General features: G+C 37.3%; 1 protein-coding gene across 1 annotated transcript in view; it reads left to right on the top strand.

The window, feature by feature from the left end:
• The window catches only part of CFTR (CF transmembrane conductance regulator), a 197247-nt gene that overhangs the window by 30056 nt on the left and 144652 nt on the right, over window positions 1-22539 (top strand). The window contains exons 5-8 of the mRNA XM_065938474.1: window positions 3162-3270; window positions 16936-17151; window positions 20899-20988; window positions 21867-22030. Coding sequence (XP_065794546.1) covers window positions 3162-3270; window positions 16936-17151; window positions 20899-20988; window positions 21867-22030 — 579 coding nt within the window. The remainder of the gene's footprint in view (window positions 1-3161; window positions 3271-16935; window positions 17152-20898; window positions 20989-21866; window positions 22031-22539) is intronic.

Here is a 22539-nt window from a genome sequence, read left to right as displayed (position 1 = left end):
TTTGTTGAATGAATAAATGATGATTGAATGTGAAATGGCTGATGTTATGCAAAAGCCCGTAATACTGCTTGCAGGGATAAAATATATAAACATAATACATTGCAGGTATATCTGCAAGTTCAAAATAATCTAGTAGATGGTGAATACCTAAGTTTTAAATGGATTCTGAATGAAAGATTAATCACAGTAGGACTAGGCTACTCAAAACCTGTTTACTCCAGATTTATTTTTATCTGTGGCTGAATAGAGGACATACACTTGAATTTGTAGTATTATCTGCTCTAACACTTTTTTCTCCTCAGTTTTCATTGTCTCCATATCAACTCCATGTTATTGTCTCCATATCAGATGCACCCACTTTGTTCCAATTCAACAGCTGTGTTTCAGCTAAGTCCATAAACTCTATTAATATTTTTGTCTTTTGGGGGTATATCTTCTCCTTCTTTTCTTTTCTTTTCTTTTTTTTTTTTAGTAAAAGTTGTTATTTAGAGTTTATTCAAACATTCTGGAAGAGTGACATACACTTATGGTACTTTGTATCTCTCAGTTCAGTTCAGTCGCTCAATCGAGTCTGACTCTTTGCGACCCCATGAACCACAGCACACCAGGCCTCGCTATCCATCACCAACTCCCGGAGTTTACCCAAACTCATGTCCATTGAATCAGTGATGCCATCCAACCATCTCATCCTGTGTCATCTCCTCCTCCCGCCTTCAATCTTTCCTAACATCAGGATCTTTTCAAATGAGTCAGCTCTTCACATCAGGTGGCCAAAATATTGGAGTTTCAGCTTCAGCATCAGTCCTTCCAGTGAACACCCAGAACTGATTTCCTTTAGGAGGGACTGCTTGGATCTCCTTGCAGTCCAAGGGACTCTCAAGAGTCTTCTCCAACACCATAGTTCAAAAGCATCAGTTCTTCAGTTCTCAGCTTTCTTTTAGTCCAACTCTCACATCCATACATGACCACTGGAAAAACCATATCCTTGATTAGACAGACCTTTGTTGACAAAGTAATGTCTCTGCTTTTTAATATGCTGTCTAGGTTGGTCATAACTTTCCTTCCAAGGAGTAAGTGTCTTTTAATTTCATGGCTGCAGTCACCATCTGCAGTGATTTTGGATCCCCAAAAAATAAAGTTAGCCACTGTTTCCACTACACTTTGGAAAGTCACCCTGCCTCATATTTCAAAAGCTGATTTGTGACAAAGGCCGTCACGCAGTTACACTGTGGTTGAAGTACATTGGTCCATCTGGCTCAGTTTGTGACCTTGGAATTGAACTCTGTGCATCCCTCCTGTGTGCAAACCACACATCCATTTCATGATTATAACTCAGCTATGTACTTGATAAGTATAAAATTTCTTCCCTTGTGATTTAGCTCTTGGTGTTTGGAATGCTTACTGGGTCTATTGTGGTGCTGTGGGTACCACAGTATCTACCCTTGCTGCTGATTCCTTCCTTCAGGTTCCAATAGTACAAGTCCCATCCACTGTTTTCCCCCTCAGATTGCTACTCCATTCTTTTTTTTATTAAAAAAAATTTTTTTTCATTCCTAATGTTTCTCTGCTTTCCTGGTTTCTCCACACTTCTCCTTTCCTTTACATCTCAGTTCCCTGACTATGGTTTTTGTTTACCATGTTATTAAAATGATGTTGACTATGGTCACCAGAGGTCTCTTAATATCAAATATAATGACATCTTCCTACCATGACCTCAGGGCTGACCACTTCTTCCCACCTTGAAACCGTTTCTTTGGTTCGTATACCACCTCTCTTCCTGGTTTTCTCATCTCATTCTTCCTTTGAAAGACACAGAGTCCACCTCCATATTTCGCTTCTTACCCTGATGTGAATCACTGCATGACATGGAAGGGAGGCAAGTACTGTGTGTGAGTAGAGTGGAAAGAGTGTGAGCAGATAGATGGATGGCATAGGTTTTGGCATGATAGATAGTAAGCTTCTCAGGAAAGTCAGTGTCCATGCACAATGCCCATGATTGCCAAATCTGCCCTCATATCTCAGATGTGTGAGCTTCCTTTAGAGTAACTTAGAACACCTCTAATAAATGTAGATGGATAGTAATGAGAATTTGTTGTTCAGTTGCATCCAACTCTTTTGCAACCCCATGGATTGGAACCCACCAGACTTCTCTGTCCATGGGATTTCCCAGGCAATAATACTGGAGTGAATTGCCATTTCCTTCCCCAGGGGATATTCCCAAATCAGGGATTGAACTTGAGTCTCCAACTTTGGCAGGCAGATTCTCTACCATTAAGCTACTAGGGAAAGCCAGTGATGAGAATAGCTGTTGATAAAATGCAGAATCTTTATATAGTTCTTTCCTGTGAAACTTCTCATCTCTGTACAGTATAAAAAGGAAGATGAAGGGTAACATTTAGGGATATATTTTATCCACTTGGAAAGAAGAAGGTTTTTATTAACAGAAAGTAATGGCAAAACCTTAAGTATAATTAGGTTATGGATGTATAGTATTTAAAGAAAAAACAACATTTATCTAATACCAACCATTTTTCATACTTTTAAATTCCTGTTCTACAAGAAGATACAGAATTTGATTCTATCCCAATTTTCCAAAGACTTTTATGTGAAAGTGACATTTGAGGATATTTGTTCCATACTCCTACATTTAAAAGCAAAGTCCAAATAATAAGTTTTTCTAATGTTAAATCACAGAAAAATCCACCTGACTTTTAATCTTGTTTTTGGTTTTACAGTTAAATTTTGTAAAATCCACTACAGTTCCAAAGAGATAAAGATCAAGACATGAAGGGAAAAAAATAAGTATTTATTTTTCACCTTGTTCCAAGCACAGTAATGTGTATTCGTAAGAGTTGTATTTTATTTATCCACCTCTCACATTCATTGATTTTTAGAATACCAGAACCTTTCTTTAACATATATAATGTGGACTTGTCATGAAGTCAACTCCTTGAAAATTGGTCTACGGTGGAGCATTGAACCCAAATATCTGCCTGAGATAGTGTTGGAAGTGTTGGAATTTCCCCATGAGGTTTTTGCCTCTGGTCACTTGGGTTAATCTCCGTGGATGTACTTGTGTGAATAAAACTATGTTAAGGGAAATAGAGAATTCAAATATTTGCACATGCAACTTACTGGCCCCACTTTTTATTCTTTTGCAGAGAATGGGACCGAGAACTGGCTTCAAAGAAAAACCCCAAACTCATTAATGCCCTTCGGCGATGCTTTTTCTGGAGATTTATGTTCTATGGAATCATATTATATTTAGGGGTAAGGCTTTTATTTGTAAACTCACTGTGGGTAAAATAATTACATTCATTTTTAAGGTGGTAAAAGGACTAGGGTAATCTGGTACACAGGAAAAAGGACTAATCTAACTCCAAATACAAAGAAACCACTAAAACTTTAGTGGAGACAAGTAAAAAGTGCTTTGGAACTAAGAGATCCTGGAACACAGGTGGTGGATTATAATTTAAAATGGGTTTGGTAGAATAAATTTCTTAAAAAAAAAATCCTTTCTGTCATCGCAAATCACATTATCGTACTGGAATATCAGATTGCTGGTGATTTTATTTTCCTGTATTCTACAGAAGAAGGTCAGGAGACAGTATCAGGAGAATTAGGTAAAATTCAGCTAATTTCATACATGAGTGTTTGTAATATTTTGAAATCCTATCTGCATGCTGGATCATTTTAAATGGCAAAAATTAAAAATATGCAGTGAGGTACTCCTGCAGAATGTTTTCTCAGTCTTCTATGTCGCCTTCATTGTGAAGAGATCTCCATGTGTGAGAACTCCAGGCTCTATGGTACCCAAGTGCAGTCTATGATGTTCCCCAGCTGTTGTCCAATGTGACTAATCTATTACTTTTTACATCACCAGAGCATCATTTTGTATCCTTGATTGTAACCTGTGAAAGTGATGGCAAGTTGGAAACTTACTGTACAGTATTTACTTTGGGAGGTTGGGTACCAGCTGGATGGATTTGTGTTGTAATTATATTGGTCTTCACGCCTCTGGGAGTGAGGAGTGCAATAGTGATCCCCAAGACCTGTCCAGCAAGTTACATTGCTTTAAGCACTTGCGCTTAATACATACCAAATGAGTATGTTTCCACATTTGTTTTGACAAGGATGATCACATGTTTTATAATGCTCTTGATGACCTTCTGGAAGACATTCTTCTGGTTTTTGAAATTATCTGTTTATCTATCTCTGTGGAAATATGCAGTAGTTTGGGGGTGATGCTATTTTATTTGTAAATATGAATAAGGTAGCTGAGGAATTAATTATCTTTTAAGATATTTTTGAGGTGATTTTTCTTAATGAGAGCACCCAGACTTTGGGAAACAGTTTTTATCTATTTAAAAAAATATGTTGTGTTGTTTGCCTTGCTGACTACAAACTCTGCCTTTGAATCAGAGTATTAAAAGTACAATTCTCTCTGGCCATATCATACAATGGTCATCCTTGGATCAAAGTGAATACTTCAGACAATTGTTATGCCATAACTAAGGCCGTGGTGAAACTCATTTTTCTTCATGTTCTTCATCACATGCTGCTTCCATTGACTGATATAAACACAACTGAGTAGAAGCTGGGAGAAGGCTGAATTATTAAGTCCTTTTTATGCTCTGCCTGACTTGTGAGATAGTTTGTTCCTCTAGATTCCACCAGGATAGAAGTTTCATGTGAACAAAAGCACTCGTCTAAACATGAGAATTTAGATGATGCATGAACATATTTATAAAATTTATATTTGGTATGATATATACAGATCAAAATATAGTTTAATATTTATTGAGTATCTTAGCTATTCAAAGTTAAGCATTAAGCCCTTTATAAAGATTATTTTGTTTAATTCTCCTAGTAATGCTATGGAGCAGTGATTAGTGTCTCTAACATATGGAAAGGAAAATTGAGATGCAGGAAATTAAGTAACTTTTCCAAAGTTACGCACATGGAAAATTTGGTGATAGCCAGATCTCTTTGGTTCCAAAGCCTGTGACCCTTCCATTAGATCGGATTATAATTGCTCTGTAACTGTATAATGATTGTATGTCAGTGCTCAATAGAATGGTGACTGTAGTAATCAGTCTTGGGTCTGCTGATCTACTCTGCATCTTCTCAGGAGATACAGGTTAAAAGTTTGAAGGTTGAGGATTCTTCTAGGGTCACCTCAGGGACAAATCTGAAGAAAATTCAAATTTTGGTGACAGGATAGGGGAACCAACTGGAATTTTTCCGCTTAAAGGAAATCCACCCAAGAGCCAGAAGTGCTAAGGGTCAAAGATATAGAAAAAATTAAGTGGTAGAAGAATGAAGTGAATGTGGAGAAAGACTAGCTTATTTTTAAATGTCTCAAGCCTAAGAATATCCCAGCAAAAGGAATCTTAAAGCCTTTCTAGGTGTGTTAATTAACTGCCCAGAGGTGGGAGTGAGGAGTGATGGATGCTCCTGAGCTAAGCCAGTCCCGAAACCCTTGATCTGGAACTGACAGCATGTTTAAAGGGCAAAGTTGATTTCCATCAGCTCAACTTGCTCTGATAACCAGCAGAATATGGGTGAGGAAAAGGACTGATGGGGAAAGTAATTGACATGTGTATGGTGGGAAGGCAGGGAGAGAATATTTATTGGCTCGGCTGTGGGTTTCTCAGCTTTGTCACAGAGTAAAGGCTTCATAGCCTCACTGTGCAGTTTTAAGCAGTGAAAATGTTGAAAACTGTTAAGACTTTAAGAATTTATGTGGTGGTCATTAAGACAAGTGTAGCTTCTCAGGGCATATGATCTCTCTACTCCGTTCTTTTTATCTGTTACAGGAAGAAAAGAAGGAGAGAAAATTTCACTATTCTAATAAGACCTCTCTCCTTTTAAACAACTTATACCAAATGCTTTGGTATTTATTGTATTCTTTACGGGCATTTCTTCTTTCCTCTGTGTGTGTCCTTCTGGGTAATTTTTGTTTTATTAAATGAGCAGGGATTCTCGAACCTGTTGTAACACTACTCTTGGTAAAAGATGGACATACTTTCAAGATGTCCTGTGTCTTCTTAGTCCCTCTAAACCAGGATAATTGTGGTGTAAGCAGGTTTGATTGATTTCAAGACTGATGGAAAAAGTACTATAAAATTTGCTGTTGACTGTGAAAGGTTAAGAAAAGAAGGAAATGCCATCATGAAAGAGTTTGTCTGGCTGCAATAGTGATGTAATTTTAAGTCATATTAGCTATGGCCTCTCCTCATTAACTATGTACTTGCTTTTTTTTTTTCATTTTTCTTTTCTGCATTTGACTCAGCAGCCAGATACAAAATTGCCTTTAACATTTAAGACTCTGAGTATAGAAGAGAAACTGACTGTTGAAAAATTAACTATGTGAGTCAATTAAGGACAGTTAGTGGGAGTCAAGGGAAGGGAGTTCTATAAGCAGATTACCTAGAGAATATGGTTATCGTGATACCCTTATTATGATAAGAAATTCACAAGTGTGCGCTCAAATATATTTTTCACTCCTAGGCAGCTCTGGGCATATTTCCATCATCAAATTGAGATACACATCAGTAAAACTTGGGTCATACTACTTTTATTATTTAAATTTCTTAAGCCCCAGAAGTTTAAGGACATAAAGGTGTTTTGGGACTTGTGCTGCTAGAGCTCTCAAGTCCTACAGTCTGTCTTACAAAAGAAGATCCTTTGTCCCTTATGTTTTAACAAAGACACTGGGTGGGTGTTTGAGTTCAGGCATACTGCTAATGAAGAGAGAGTGGGGAAATTCTACACATGAGTAGTCTTTGGTTTGGACACTTTGACTTACTTATGTCCCTTTTCATTGTTGCTGTTGTTCAGTCACTAAGTCATGTCTGGCTCTTTGCATCCCCATGGACTGCAGCACGCCAGGCTTCCTTGTCCTTCACTATCTCCCTGAGTTTGCTCAAACTAATGTCCATTGAGTTGGTGATGCTATCTAACCATCTCATCCTCTTCCACCCTCTTCTCCTTTTGCCTTCAATCTTCCCCTGCATCAGGGTTTTTCCACTGTGTCAGCTCTTTGCATCAGGTGGCCAAAGCACTGGAACTTCAGCATCAGTCCTTCCAATGAATATTCAGGGTTGATTTCTTTTAGAAATGACTGGTTTGATCTCCTTGCAGTCCAAGGAACTCTGAAAAGTCTTCTCCAGCACCACAGTACAAAAGCATAAGTTCTTTAGTGCTAAACCTTCTTTATGATTCAACTTTCACATCTATACATAACTACCATATGGAAAAACCATAGCTTTGACTATACAGACCTTTATTGACAAGGTGATATCTCTGCTTTTTAGTATACTTTGTAGGTTTGTCATGCCTTTCCTTCCAAGGAGCAAGTGTCTGAATTTCATGGCTATAGTCACAATCCACAGTGATTTTGGGGCCCAAGAAACTAAAGTCTGTCACTGCTTCTGCTTTTTCCCCTTCTATTTTCCATGAAGTGATAGGCCCAGTTGCCATGATCTTAGGTTTTTAAATGCTGAGTTTCCAGCCAACTTTTTCACTCTTCTCTTTCACTCTCATCACAAGACTCTTTATTTCCTCTTCAATTTCTGCCATTAGAGTGATGTTATCTGCATATCTGAGGTTGATATTTCTCCCAAAAATCTTGACTGCAGCTTTTGATTCATCCAGCCTGGCATTTCACATGATGTACTCTGCATGTAAATTAAATAAGCAAGATGACAGTATATAGCCTTGATGTACTGCTTTTCCAGTTTGAAACCAGTCTGTTGTTCCATGTCTGGTTCTAGTTGTTTCTTCTTGACCTGCATATAGATAAACTGGTCTAGTACTTCTGTCTCTTTAAGAATTTTCCAGAGTTTGTTGTCCTTGTAAGGCTTTTAGTTCAGTTCAGTTCAATTGCTCAGTTGTGTCCAACTCTTTGCGACCCCATGAATCACAGCACGCCACACCTCCCTGTCTATCAACAACTCCCGGAGTTTACTCAAACTCATGTCCATTGAGTCGGTGATGCCATCCAGCCATTTCATCCTCTGTCATCCCCTTCTCTTCCTGCCCCCAGTCCCTCCCAGCATCAGGGTCTTTTCCAATGAGTCAACTCTTTGCATCAGGTGGCCCAAGTATTGGAGTTTCAGCTCCTGCCATCCGTCCTTCCAATGAACACCCAGGACTGATCTCCTTTAGGATGGACTGGTTGGATCTCTTGCAGTCCAAGGGACTCTCAAGAGTCTCCTCCAACACCACAGTTCAAAAGCATCAATTTTTCGGCACTCAGCTTTCTTCACAGTCCAACTCTCACATCCATACATGACTACTGGAAAAACCATAGCCTTGACTAGACAGACCTTTGTTGGCAATGTAATGTCTCTGCTTTTTAATATGCTGTCTAGGTTGGTCATAACTTTTCTTCCAAGGAGTAAGTGTCTTTTAATTTCATGGCTGCAATCACCATCTGCAGTGATTTTGGAGCCCCCCAAAATAAAGTCTGACACTGCTTCCACTGTCTCCTCCTCTATTTCCCATGAAGTGATGGGACCAGATGCCATGATCTTAGTAAAGGCTTTAGTGTAGTCAATAAAGCAGAAGTAGATATTTTTCTGGAATTCTCTTGCTTTCTCTATGATCCAGTGAATGTTTGCAATTTGATCTCTGGTTGCTCTGCCTTTTCTAAACCCAGCTTGTACATCTGAAAGTTCTTGGTCCCCATACTGCTATAGCCTGGCTTGAAGAGTTTTGAGCATAACCTTTACTAGCATGTCCCTTTTACCTAAGGTCAGCTGAAAGTGAAAGTGAAAAAGAAAGTGAAGTTGATCAGTCGTGTCCAACTCTTTGTGACCCCATGGACTGTAGCCTACCATTGCTCCTCTGTCCATGGGACTTTCCAGGCAAGAGTACTGGAGTGGGTTGCCATTTTCTTTTCCAGAGGATTGAACCTGGGTCTCCCACATTGTAGGCAGATGGTAAAGGTTGGCTACCTCCAGCAAATCTAGATGCCCGTCATGGAGGACTCTTTTCTGCTTCCTCTCCCATCCCCCTCTAATTTCTCCTCTAACCCCATTGGGGTCTTGAAAGCTATACTGCCTACACTCACCCTGTATCCTGAATATTTCCATCTTCTACTAGAACCCCCATTCCTAAGACATGGCTACACTTACTTGTGCAACCCATAGTGTACTATCCAGTTCCTGTGACAAGGTTTGGAAAATCATATGGTTTAGATTTCCTTGAAACAGGTAAGTTTTACTTTAGTGTAACCAGTCCGACCCTGCATAAAGTGGTTTATTTGGTCTGAGATGGACTCTGGGGTAAAATTCCCCCATTGATTCTGATTGAGGTAGACTGGCATGAGCATTTTCAATGAATGCATCTGACTTTTTTTTAGAATCTAAGGTGAGGATATAGGGTGGTACCTTTCGTACTTTTTAGTTGAATTTTTTTAAATGGTGATATCAAAAAATTTTAAACATAGGAATAATTATTAGTTACCTTAATGACAGAAGGGCAGTGTTTCTCAAACTTTTATACACATACTAGGCAGCAGCTCCTCCCACTTGGCTTAAATATAGATTCTAACTTAGAAGTTTCTGAGTTGAACCTAAGATTCTGCATCTCTAAAACAAAGGGCTTCCTGATGGCTCAGACAGTAAAGCCATCTGCCTGCAGTGTGGGAGACCCAGGTTCAATCCCTGGGTCAGAAAGATCCCCTTGAGAAGGAAATGGCAACCCACTCAATACTCTTGCCTGGAAAACTCCATGGACTGAGGTGCGTGGTAGGCTACAGCCCATGGGCTTACAAAGAGTCAGACACGATTAAGCAACTTCACAAGAAAGTAACACGATAATATAAATCAACTATATGCCAATAAAATTAAAAAAAGAAAAACAAAAAGCTCTTTTCCTTGCACTATACTTTGAGTAGCAGGGACTTGCACGGTCATAGAAGAGAAAGGCTAGTTAAAAGTTACAGTTGTGAGAAAAGAACTGGGTGGACTTATCATGGCCAAGGAGTCCCTGAATGAAAGGGACAAGAATCCTACTGAGACTAAATGTGGCTCGGGGTTTATTTCAGAGTCCCAGTGTTAACTATTAACTTTCTGTGTCTTGCTCTGGCACTGTCTCTCGAGACTCTGCTGAAGCGTAGGTGACCGTGTGCCTGGAGAGGGCAAAGGTATAGCTAGGAGGGGCACTCAAGATCGCATGCAGAGATGGTCCAGGCTCTTCCTGCTAAAAACAACGTTATGTGGGTTGGTTAGGCTATTACAGTGCTATGGAACACAAAGTTGCTGCATGAGTGTTTAGCATTACATGTGCTTTTAAAAGCGAATTCAGGAATCCAACACCAGGTCTCGTAGGATATTGTCTCTGGGGCAAAATGCATCTGTTCTCACATATGAAATTTTAGGATAAAGTTGATTTATAAGTTAGGAATTGTCTGTGATCATGTATTGTACTTACAGCTTAAACTGCTTATTTATTGTTGTTTAGTTACTAAGTCATGCCCGACTCTTTGGGGACCAGTGGCCCCGTTTCCTCATTCTTGTTGTGAGCTTGGGGCCTCTTTACTTCTTCTAGTTAACCAGTATCCAGTGGTGACTCATGAGTGTGATGTGGTGATGGTGTACACTTTCTATGATTCCTTCTAACTTTTAAATTATGTGTCTATGACATGGGGCCTAGAAAAATGGTATTTATTTTAAATTGCAATGATATTACCATAATTTGATTCAGTAGTTTGATGTTGAACAAATCACAGTGCTTGTACTGATGATCAACTTGGGGAAAACCAGGTCATGTTATAAAAGTTTTCATTTTGGTTTAAGGTTATAAATAAGAGTTGAGGCTCTGTTACCAAACTGATTTGAATCCTAGTTTTAACCACTTGCTAGCTGTCTGACACTGGACAAGTTATTTAAACTGTTTGTCTCAGGTTTTTTTTTTATTGTAAATGGAGATAATAATAGCTCTTACTTCATAGATATATTGTGAAAATTAAAGTTAAGCATGTAGAGTAGATCTTGGTACAAAGAAAGTGCTTCATAAGTGTTACCTATTACTGTATCACTAAATACAGTCTATACCGACCTTCACAAATACTCCTATTATTTGCATTTACTTATTTTTCTATACTCTAGAAGCAAGTCTTAGAGTACCCATTTCATATTTCTAGAGCATAGAAAAATACCTAGAATTTATTACTTCAGAAATTAAAATTAATATTTTAACATATCTTCTAGTATTCTGTTTTCTGAATTAAGCCTACTCTTGCTGCTATATCAGCAAGTCCAGGAACATGTTCTTATAAAACATGAAGAACATAGCTTATATTTCTAGTAAAGACATTGCTAGTAACAGTTATTAAGTCAATAAATACCCAAAGGAAAATACCAAAAGCGAACCATTTTCAATTAGGCAGTGAATCTAAAAACATGATTCAGGGTAGACAGATATTATGATGATACTTTTGAATTCTGTTCTCTGTGTGATGTACATACATTTTTGCGAAAACTGTATAGTTGGGACAATGGGTAGGTTTTATTTTCTATGTCAAATATGTAAAATTTTTGTTTAGCAGTTAGTATAAAGTCAAAAATTTCCATCAGACTCTAGTGTATCAAGATAAATAATTTGACACTTTTGTTTACTCTCTCAAATCTTAAGCCTTTCCTTTGGTATATAAGCCAGTACTGTTTGTATTTTATGGTAAATTCTGGGTGTGTGTTTACACTTCCATTTTTTGTATGTGTGTTTTCTTTTTATCATTTATTTACTATCATAAGTTATATACCACTTTCTATCTAAAATTTATTATTTTTGAGTGTTTTTATGATTAAGAAAATGATCAGATAATTATTGATAAACTTGATGCTTATCTTTCCAACTTTTTCCCATGAGAATATGTATATACTTAATGAAGGGATGTGAATCATTACTTTAAATAATGTATTATAAATTTACTTCTCTTAATGCATTGTGAATGCCTTTTCATATCATTAGATACTTTTCTACCTAATCATTTTAATGCTTAATGACTCATGTGGCTGTACCATAATTTATTTTATCAGTTCCTCATCATTGAATATTTAGATTGCCTCCAGTTTTTCACTGTTAGAAATAATCTTTCAATGCACATCTCTTTATAAGCTAAATGTTAGTAGATTTTCCAATTGTGCTCCAGGAAAGATGTATTAATTTACTTTCCTTATTCTAAAGTATGAAAATTCAGTCCTAACAATAGGTATTATAATTTTAAAAACGTTTCCAAATTGTTAAGAGTAAAAGAGTGTATTATCATTTTTATTTGAATTATTTTTGTGTCCTAGTGAGTTTAAACAGTTTTTATGGACAGAGGAGCCTGGCAGGTTATAGGCCGTGGGGTCTCAAAGAGTCAGACACAACTGTAATGACTTAACATGCACGCACATGTATTAAGTATTTATATATACATGTTTTTGAGGGGTGTAAATTGCCTTTTAATATTCTTTGTCTATTTTTATTTTGGTGTGTTTTTTTAGTGCACACTATAGAAAACAATGTAACCTCAGAGGTTTTTCAACTGATTTCCTCCTGTATTAGAATCAACAATGCTTTGGATTTGCAGTTATAATTTTTAAAGTAATCTTGGGATTAATTAATTTAATATAATTGCAAGCATGAACCAAGTTTTCTATTTTCACCAGAACTTTCTTTCTTGATTTAACTATCCAGCGGACATTTGTATCTCTAGAAGCATCTGATGCTGTCCTAGGTGTGCAGATAGAACAAAATGGCTAAAGGATTCAGACTCAAGTACAGTGCATTTAAGCTGAGGTCTAGAGGATCCCAGGAGAGACCAGATGTATTTCCCAGGAGGTATTTTCAGGCTTCCTAATTTTTTCCTGGGAGGCTAATCTATGTGTATTCCCAGCAGGAAGGTAGTCACTTGTGCCGTTCTCTAACTTGACCCCCTCTACCCAGATGGTCTTCTGAACTCGCACTGTTTAGACCTGCATCCCTCTGAGTAGAAAACACACATAGCGATGTCAGGATGTGTGCCAGTCAGTTGTCCAGGTACTCCTCAGCCTCTGTTGTGGGATTCCCTGGACTCAGATCATATAACCTGAGATATTAGCTCTGGAGAGGATCTTTAAGATAAGCTTGCTCCACCACTTAGTTTATGAGTGAGGAAACTGTCAAGAGGAGGGGAGTGACTAAGGTGACAGAGTGCAGGTGACATGCTGGGATAAGAAGTTGGATTTCATGACTCTCACTTCAGTGTTTATTGCCTTGTCATGCTGACTTAAAGATTGGTATCAGGCTTCTTCCATTATCTAAGTGAACTCTTAATTTCATCTTAATTTGTGTCTGATTAAAAATAAAATATTTTATTAAATATTATATAAATTTGCATTCTACCTCATTACATTCAAGCCTCAGTCAGCTTGCACTATTTTATATGGTGGCAAATTGGGACTTTTCTTGTGTAATGAAAATAGTCTGGTAACAGGGCTCACACAGCTTTCACAAACTAAGAATAGAGGACTGTGCTTCTCCCAGTCATTACAGGATGGTTTTTTAAAGGACTGCACACATAGATTAAGCCTAGGTATCAGTTACCATTGTTTTCCCTTCCAAATAATAAAATCAGGTGATGTCTGTAACTGCTTTCATTATAAATATTAGAGAACATGCTGCTTAAACCAGAGCATGGAAAACTATAGGAGGAGGGGTCTGGAGTGCCGATTTTGTCCTTGAGTGTTGATGGTTCCATGTTGCAGTGAGGTTTATGTGTTGGTGTTGGCAGATGGTCCAATTATTAAAATTTTCTCTACCAAAAATTTTCTGCATTTTTCTTTTCTTTTTCCTGTGAACATGTACCCTCCCAGAGTAATGCTACCAATGTCCTTGTGGAATAGCCATTGTTGTTCAAAGGATGAACATGTTCTCTTTTTGTTTGAGGCAAGGTGACAGCTAGTTAATTCAGTCATGCAGCCTGCAGAATAGGTATCTGAATCAGATTCGCATAGTCTTATTTATTTTGTTATAAGTCACAACTGAATTCCAAGTCTGCACATAGTTCTGTTGTGAGGTGACAGGTTATGGAGAAAATATAATGGTGACACAGTGGCAGGGACTTTAGTTCAGATTACTCAGTAGGAGAAAACTTGCGTAAACCCATATAGTTCTAACTCTAAAAATTCTGTGTACTGCTCAATTACTAAAATATTTCTCTTTTCCCTCAGAATGTTCTTTTTTAGCATTCCATAGATAAGAGTCACTCCTTAGAAATATGCATTGTGGTTTTTATCAGTGGTTCTATATTCTATACTAGTATCTATTAGTCCTGGAAAAAGGAGGAAGGTGATTATGCTAATTATGATATAAGCAGCTGGATTCATGGAAAGTTGTCACACGTCATCGTCTTCTGGCTAAAGTCTTATAATGAAAAAGAAATGACATTTAATCTGGTGTGTCTGGTAATGCTTCCAACTTATTCTCTGCTTCATGGCCACACCCAGTATTTCCAACATGGGTGGCACATATGAATTCAGTCCTCTTGACTGCAATCAAGAGAGCATTTTAACCAAATGCAAACTCAATATTAATGGAAAAATAAATCAGTATAGATGTGGCATTGACATTTGTCTATGAAGAACATAGACATAATATAGAAAAATTCTAGGATAAAATGCTAATATAAAATTAAGTTTGAGGATGAAATAGTGACACTATAAGCATACTATGAAAATTGTATTGCGGATATATTCATACATGTAGTTTCAAATCTAAGGTTCATGTTGGCTGTAAGTTTTCATAGTTTAAGGAATTATTTTGAAATAAATGATCTATTCTAGAGAAAGTTTGGCATGAATCTGTAGAACTTAATAAAAACAGCCAGGGCAGCACTTGCACAGATTTACTAGTTTGGGAATGGTAATAGCCCATCTTCCCCAGCGTAGGGCAATGGGGCAATTATCCTGATTTATTCGCAGGATGTCATGTAAACAGTACTTAGAATAAATGAGGTAGATATACAGGTATCATTGGGGCTACATGTCAGAAACACAACTGTGTTTAAAAAGTTAAAGTTGCAAGAAGCACAATATGATACTAGTTACATAAAGTTTACATCCTCAAAAACAATTCTATGTATTGTAAAAACGAATATACATTTAACAAAACTACAAAGCATACATAAAGTAGTCCATGCCAACGAGCGGTGATTTCTGCACTTATTTACCTTTTAGAAAAAAGGTGCTCTTCTGTGTGCATGTGTGCTCAGTTGCTAAGTCGTGTCTCTCTTGCAACCCCATGGACTGCAGCACACCAGGTTCCTCTGTCCATGGGATTTCCCAGGCAAGAATACTGGAGTGGGTTGCATTTCCTTCTCCAGGGGATCTTCTCGACGTCTCTTATGCCTCCTGCACTGGCAGGTGGCTTCTTTACCACTGAGCCACCTGGGAAGATAAATAGACTCTTCAGTAGATATGGCCAACTATTTACCTGGTTTATCTGGGTAGGTTGTTAGCATGTTTGTTTGTTTATTTATTTATTTTTTTAGTACCTGTCTGTTTGCTGCACTTCAAACTTAAAATGTGGCTATGTGAGATGAGAGAACTCTAATATTCCATGTTTGTGATTAGTTTTGAAGCTTTTTAAAAAGGTTTGAACCTTTTCTTACATTCAGAACCTTGGTCTACATAGTTAATTTGAAATGAGGTACAGAATACCAAGTATTGAATGAGTAGCTACACAAAGCCAGTTGTCAGTCAGTGATGGCACTATGACTTATAGCTTGTGGAGGTGATGTGGTTATAGAAAAGCACTTTACCTGTTGAGAATGAGAGGGCTGGTGGGGTTGGGCACTGAGGTTTAGAAAAGACATTGTAGAAAATGGAGGTGGATGGAGCAAATTATGGGCTGGGGGAGGGTAATGCTGAGCGAAATGGGGAGAGGAGCTGTCTGGTTGAAAATATACATTTGAAATGGACTCAATTAGCATAACATTATTTCCAGGCAAGGTTTAGCCTCAGATCCCCATTTCACTAGACCATCATAAAAGAGGGATTATGTCTTTTATCTTCTGAAGGCAATTTAGCAAGATGGTTAAAAGACTTAGATCTTCTGGATTCAAATCCATGTGTTCAAATCTATTCTTACATATTCAGGCAAAGCAGTAATGATTTGATGGACAGTTTGATTCAGTGGTCAGTTGAGGATCAGATGAAGTGGATTTGGAAAACACAACTTTGGTCTCTCCTTGTTAACTCATAGACCTTTCAGCCCTTGATGAATTGTTGGAAACTGGCCTAAGGCTGCAATTTTTTGACACACTTCTTCCTAAAAGTCACCACCTATCCCAGACTAGGAAGGATACAGCTTTGGACTGTAAATAGCACCAGTGCCTTTTTGCTCCTCCCTCCTGTTACCAGCTCCCCTTTATGTGGTTGTCTCAAGAAACTGTTCATTCTGGTGTTCGTTCTATCATTCAAAGTGCTTTTGAGAGTTCTGTTTTGAAATCATATCAATCACTTGGTCTCTTTGGCTTCAGTTTTTCATCTGCACTGTGAAACTAATAATACCTACTCTGACTCCTGAAGTTGTCATAAAAATCAAATGAAAAATATTTTACAAATTGTTAAGTGCAATGTAGATGTTACCAATTAACACACTACTTCAGAAATGGCACGGTTACTTTATGGCCACTGTATACTTTTAGGAAAAAAACAAAAACAAAAACATCTCATACATAAATGTTTCCAAAAGACTTTTGCTAAAACCTAAATAAAGTCTTATTTCATAGTATAAAGATATTACAAAGGACATCAGGAGTTTCACATATGGCATGGCCTTCTGTGTAAGCCCATTTTAAATCCTCCTGTAAAGATGAAACTTCTTGTGTTGAAATTGTGAGGGCATTTTATGAACAAAAAATAAAATTTCATTTCTCTTGTTTTCCGTCTTCTGCAGGAAGTCACCAAAGCAGTCCAACCTCTCTTACTGGGAAGAATCATAGCTTCCTATGACCCAGATAACAAGGTGGAACGCTCTATCGCCATTTACTTAGGCATAGGCTTATGCCTTCTCTTTATCGTGAGGACGCTGCTCCTGCACCCCGCCATTTTTGGTCTCCATCACATTGGAATGCAGATGAGAATAGCTATGTTTAGCTTAATTTATAAGAAGGTAATACTTCCTGGCACAGTCTTTATACTACTTGTTCGTGGCATCATGTTTTAAATGCTACACTAGTACAAGTAAGGGATAAATGCTAAACTCAGTTTTGTAGGGCTGTGAAATAAATGGCAGCAATAATGAATATTTCTAATTTTTCCTTGCTACTTCCCTTCAACTAATAATTATCGAGTACTTCTGTAAACTGCCTGTATTTTAGACCTCATTTTTGTTTTTTCCACATCATCAGTTTTTGGAATCCATGGCTCCCTGTTGAAATGATTCTTGCTTTGTGCATAAAAGTCACTGACAAAATATCATCTTATGGTAAAATGCCATTTGTCTTTATGTACAATGACAAGAATATAGTGTGTAATTGTTATTGATCAACCAAGCAATTGATATTTCTATCTTAGCTAGTTATGGGGGCTTCCTGCATAGCTCAGTCAGTTAAGCATCTACCTGCAATGCAGGAGACATGGGTTCAATTCCTGGGTTGGGAAGTTCCCATGAAGAAGGGCATGGCAACCCACTGCAGTATTCTTGCCTGGAGAAGCCCATGGACAGAGGAGCCTGACGGGCTGCAGTTCATGGGATCACAAGAGTTGGACATGACTTAGTGCTATTTTTAACTAGTTATGACACAATGATAGTATCCACTGCCTTATTTTGAGTTAGATTTTTGTCAACCTAAGTCTTGGAAATTAAAAATTTTGGAATAACACATACACAGCAACCATAAGAACCTTTCTGCTTTTCCATATGCACTGTCAAGTTAAAAGCCCAAGTTGCTAAACCATGCTTTGGGTAAATTCAAATTAAGACTGCCTTACCAGGCCTTCTCTGGTGAGTCAGTGGTTAAGACTCTACTTCCACTGCATGGGACCCGGGTTGGATCCCTCATTGAGGAACTGAGATCCTGCATGCCATGCATCACAGTGGGAAAATAAAAGGACTTTCTTACCTTAAAACACAATTTAAGGTCATCTTAGTGACACAGTGACTTGTGCGTTCACCAACCTGATTTTTGTGTGACTCTTTGATTTACCAAGATTAAAGATTTCTTTTTTTTATAGATAGTTGTTGGTTATTTTGGTTATTTTCTTTACCCTTCTTCTCTTTCTTCTTCACCCAATATAAAAACTTTATATATTTGACTTATAAGAGCTGTGGACCTGAAATTCCCTCTACAAATAACCCATTAACATTTCTATAATATACATGCAAGGTCAGTGGTGGTGTAAAACCTTGATGGTTATACATTAGTGTTCAAAAAGACCTTTTATGGATGCACAAGTAAAAAACTGAGTCCACAGTTTAATCAAATCACCCCAGCTGCAATCTCATTAGTTCACAAGTCATCACCAGGAAAGCATGGGTGGTAAATCAATAAAAATCTTATCTTGACTCAGAAATTTTATATAAGTGAATAAATTGTTAGGTATCATTTAGAAGATAGAATTTAGACAAGATGCATATCAAAGAAAGTTGAATACAGTTTAAAAATATTTATAAAAGTGATTATTATAATGATAACTGATGTTCATGACAAACTTCTAAGTGACTTAGGTATATCATTTCATTTGATCTTCCTCAAAACTCTATATGGTAGAAACTATTATTCCTATTTTATGAATAAAATATTTTCATAAACTAAAGGCCTAAAAAATATAGAACATTGTGCAAGAACTGCTTCAGAATTTCTAAAGTAGATAAGTCACAATCCTTGAAGTCGTGTCCAACTCTTTATGACCCATGGAACTGCCAGATTCCAGTGTCCATGGAATTTTCCAGGCAAGAATACTGAAGTGGGTTGCCATTTCCTACTCGGGAGATCTTCCTCACCCAGGGATCAAACCCACATCACATGTCTCCTTCATTAGCAGGCAGATTGTTTACCACTGTGCCACCTGGTCTTCCCCCTTGAAGTTAAGGGTTTTCCAATTACTAGAGAACATAAGTACTGAAATAATGTTGCAAGTCGAATTGTGTTACATAGAAAGAGAGACATGAAGGCTTGGGGCTAAAGGGAAAGGGAGGTCAAAGAAAGAGCTGTTTAGTTTGTGGATTAGTTCTTATGTTTAGCACAAATACAGCAATATATGTTCCTTCAAACCCAGAATGCATTAATGAAAAGTTGGAAGCTATGTCTGTCCTTTCTCAACATTGTTTATATGTGTTCTTACCCAGTTTGCTTTACCCCTCTAGCTGTACCTACTGACCTGCATTGACATCATCATCTAAGAATACAATTGCATCTCCATGCAGCTGTGGTTTGGTCACTGAAGTTAACTAGTGCCTTGTCTGACCAGTTTCATCCATGTGGCAGGCAGCCACTAATTTGTCCCAGATTATTACAGATTTTGTAATAGAGCATCATTTTCTTTGTTCCAAAATCTGCAACATGATACATTCAAATTAGATTGTAAATAATGAACCGAAATGTATACGAGGTTGAACTTTGCCTGTGAATTTTGAGAAAGATCACTATATAATGAGTAGATAGTCACTGAGTATTTATTGTGCACGTACATTCCATGTTAAGCACTGTAGAACTCAGGTCACCTGAGACTATGTTACTAAATCGCGTATCATCGAGCTCGATGGACCCTGCTCCTCACATACTACTCTAATAGCATTTGGAGTTAACTGCTTTGTTCCTTCTTTATCTGTGCTGATCTAAACACTATCTATTATTCCATACCATCTTAAATTCTCCCTCAATGAAATATTTGCAGATTTTATAACCAGATATATAAACTTTCTCTTAACTACCCTGTTATATTCCACTCCCTTTAACTAGTTTATCATATTTAGTCATGTATTTATTAGGTGTCTTGAGGTAATAATTTTGTTTAATAACTAATAATAATCCCTGAAACCCTGAATATAGTGATTTGTGTCTAAGTGCTCAATACATATGTGAGAGATTCAGTTGAAGCAAATGTTAAATGAGTACTCTTCAGTCAAAGTCAATTCATATTAAATTTTGTAGGCGAAGTGTGCCTGTGATCTCTCATAATAATAATTAATTTATCTACTTAATAATCCTGTTTTGTATATATGGATGCATTTTTCTTTGTAAAATTTAAGAATTTTTTGTTGTTAATGTAATCTTTCAAATAATTATTAATAATATACTTGTATTGACTTTAATTGTAATTTTATTCAATAGTCACCATCACCATGCACACCATAGAGTGCATAAAAAATTTAAGGTCAAGATTTTATTTTAAAAAATTTTATTGAATATATTGGCTTACATTATTGTGTTAGTTTCAAGTATACAGCTAAGTGATGCAGATATATATATATCTTTTCTTTCCTGATTCTTTTCCACTATAGGTTATTACAAGATATTGAAAATAATTCCCTATGAGACCAAGGTTTTAATCTCAAATTTCACTTGCCTTTAGTTCCATCTGTAATAAAAACAAACAAAAGTAAAAAAAGCTCTGCAGTATATAAATGAATATTTAAGTACAATATTTTTCCCATTTTGGACTAGAAACAATTGTTAACACTCTCTAGATAGTGTAAAATAATGTAATTAGAGGCATGCCAGTATAATATTTGTTGTATAGAGAAATATTTATAAATCTGAGAAGATACTAAATTAAATGAACATAAGATAATTTTACTAGGTTTACTTAAAAAATGCATGCATAGTTACCTAATTCCTCAGCTGTATTATAAGATGCTTATAAATATGTTTGTCTACTGTGCAGTGACATCATCTAACTTCCCATTTCCTTTTAGACTTTGAAGCTCTCAAGCCGTGTTCTAGATAAAATAAGTATTGGACAACTTGTTAGTCTCCTTTCCAACAACCTGAACAAATTTGATGAAGTATGTACCTACTGATTTACTCTTTTACGCACCTTTGTTATAAATCATACGACCCCAAGGATTTTCTGGGTCAGATAGTTAATGAGTGGTTATGTGATAAGCATCCCTACCTTCCCTATATCTGAAAACCGAGAAGGCTAAGTTGTGTAGCACAGTGCCATTTTGGGATCTCGCAGAACCAGACAACTCAAGGACACCTCAGCTGGCTTTTTATTTGGTGTGGTTTTTCAAAATTAAATCCTTATCAGATCTTGTTTCATTGTAATCATTTAAATCAGTTATTTACTTTGGCTGAGTATGATACTCTGAGAAATTCTTGTTTAGGGCTGTCTTCTCTCACAATAAAATTCAAGGTCCTTGAGGACAGATTATGTGTTTTATACATAATGTACTTATCTTCGCATTTCTAGTGTTCAGCATGCTATCGAACGCTCAGCAGATGCTCAGTAATTCACTTTTGAATTGAGTGTGCATGTTGTTTTCTGAGTATTTGGTCAGATAATAGGGTTGTGCAACTGTATAGACTGAAATTCAGGAGAGTCTTGTCCTCTCATGTTCAGTGTCATGGCTCTTGCTTTATTCACAGAGGAGTAAGTTGCTGAAAGTATTCTAGACATGGTACTTAAGATATGCAATCACCACACGTATCCGCTGGAAAAAATCACAGTGACTTGAAGCTAGTTTGGGGGGAATTCCTAGTCTCTGTGTAGAATGTTTAAGCACATTGCTGTGTGCGCCGTATAATGAACACCTGGATTTTAGTGCATTCAGAGCCATGATTGTATGTGCTTGATTTCTCTCTCCTATTCTTGATTTTCTCTTTGTTTGGGGGTGGAGGATAAAATGTCCATAGTTTTCCCTGTCATTTTATTTTTCAGGGCCTTGCACTGGCACATTTCGTGTGGATCGCTCCTCTCCAAGTGACGCTGCTGATGGGGCTGCTCTGGGAGTTGCTGCAGGCCTTCACCTTCTGTGGGCTTGCTTTCCTTGTAGTCCTCGCATTTCTTCAAGCCGGGTTAGGGAAAATGATGATGAAGTACAGGTAGAAACTCTTTAAATAGTGTGAAACCCAGATTCCATTCTTACTAGCTATATGACCTGTGCCAAGCTGCTTCTGCCACTGTGTTTCTGGTTTTTTCATCTTTAAAATGAAGTACTCATCTCCCTTCGGCTGTCAGAAGGATTAGGCAGAATGTATAACATACTAGCCCACTCAGGTAAAACCAGAACTTCTCTGTGTACTGAACCATGATCTTCTTACTAGGTGTCGCAAAAAGGAATATTTTCATGATGTTATCAGTGGTCCTCAACCATTTTGGCACCAGAGACTGGTTTCGTGGAAGACAGTTTTTCTGTGGACTGGGGGAGGGGATGGTTTCAGGATGATTCAAGAACATTACATTTATTGTGCACTTTATTTCTGTTATTATTGTATCAGCTCCACCTCAGATCATCAGACATTAGATCCCAGAGATTGGGGACCTTGATATAAAGAATACTTTCTGTATCAATGGTACATTTTTTTACTTGCCAGTCTATAGAATTTCTTTA

Source organism: Muntiacus reevesi, chromosome 6, assembly GCF_963930625.1.
Source record: "Muntiacus reevesi chromosome 6, mMunRee1.1, whole genome shotgun sequence".
Classification (NCBI taxonomy): domain Eukaryota; kingdom Metazoa; phylum Chordata; class Mammalia; order Artiodactyla; family Cervidae; genus Muntiacus; species Muntiacus reevesi.
The sequence above is the reverse complement of the archived record's forward strand: the minus strand, read 5'-3'. Positions and strand labels throughout refer to the sequence as shown.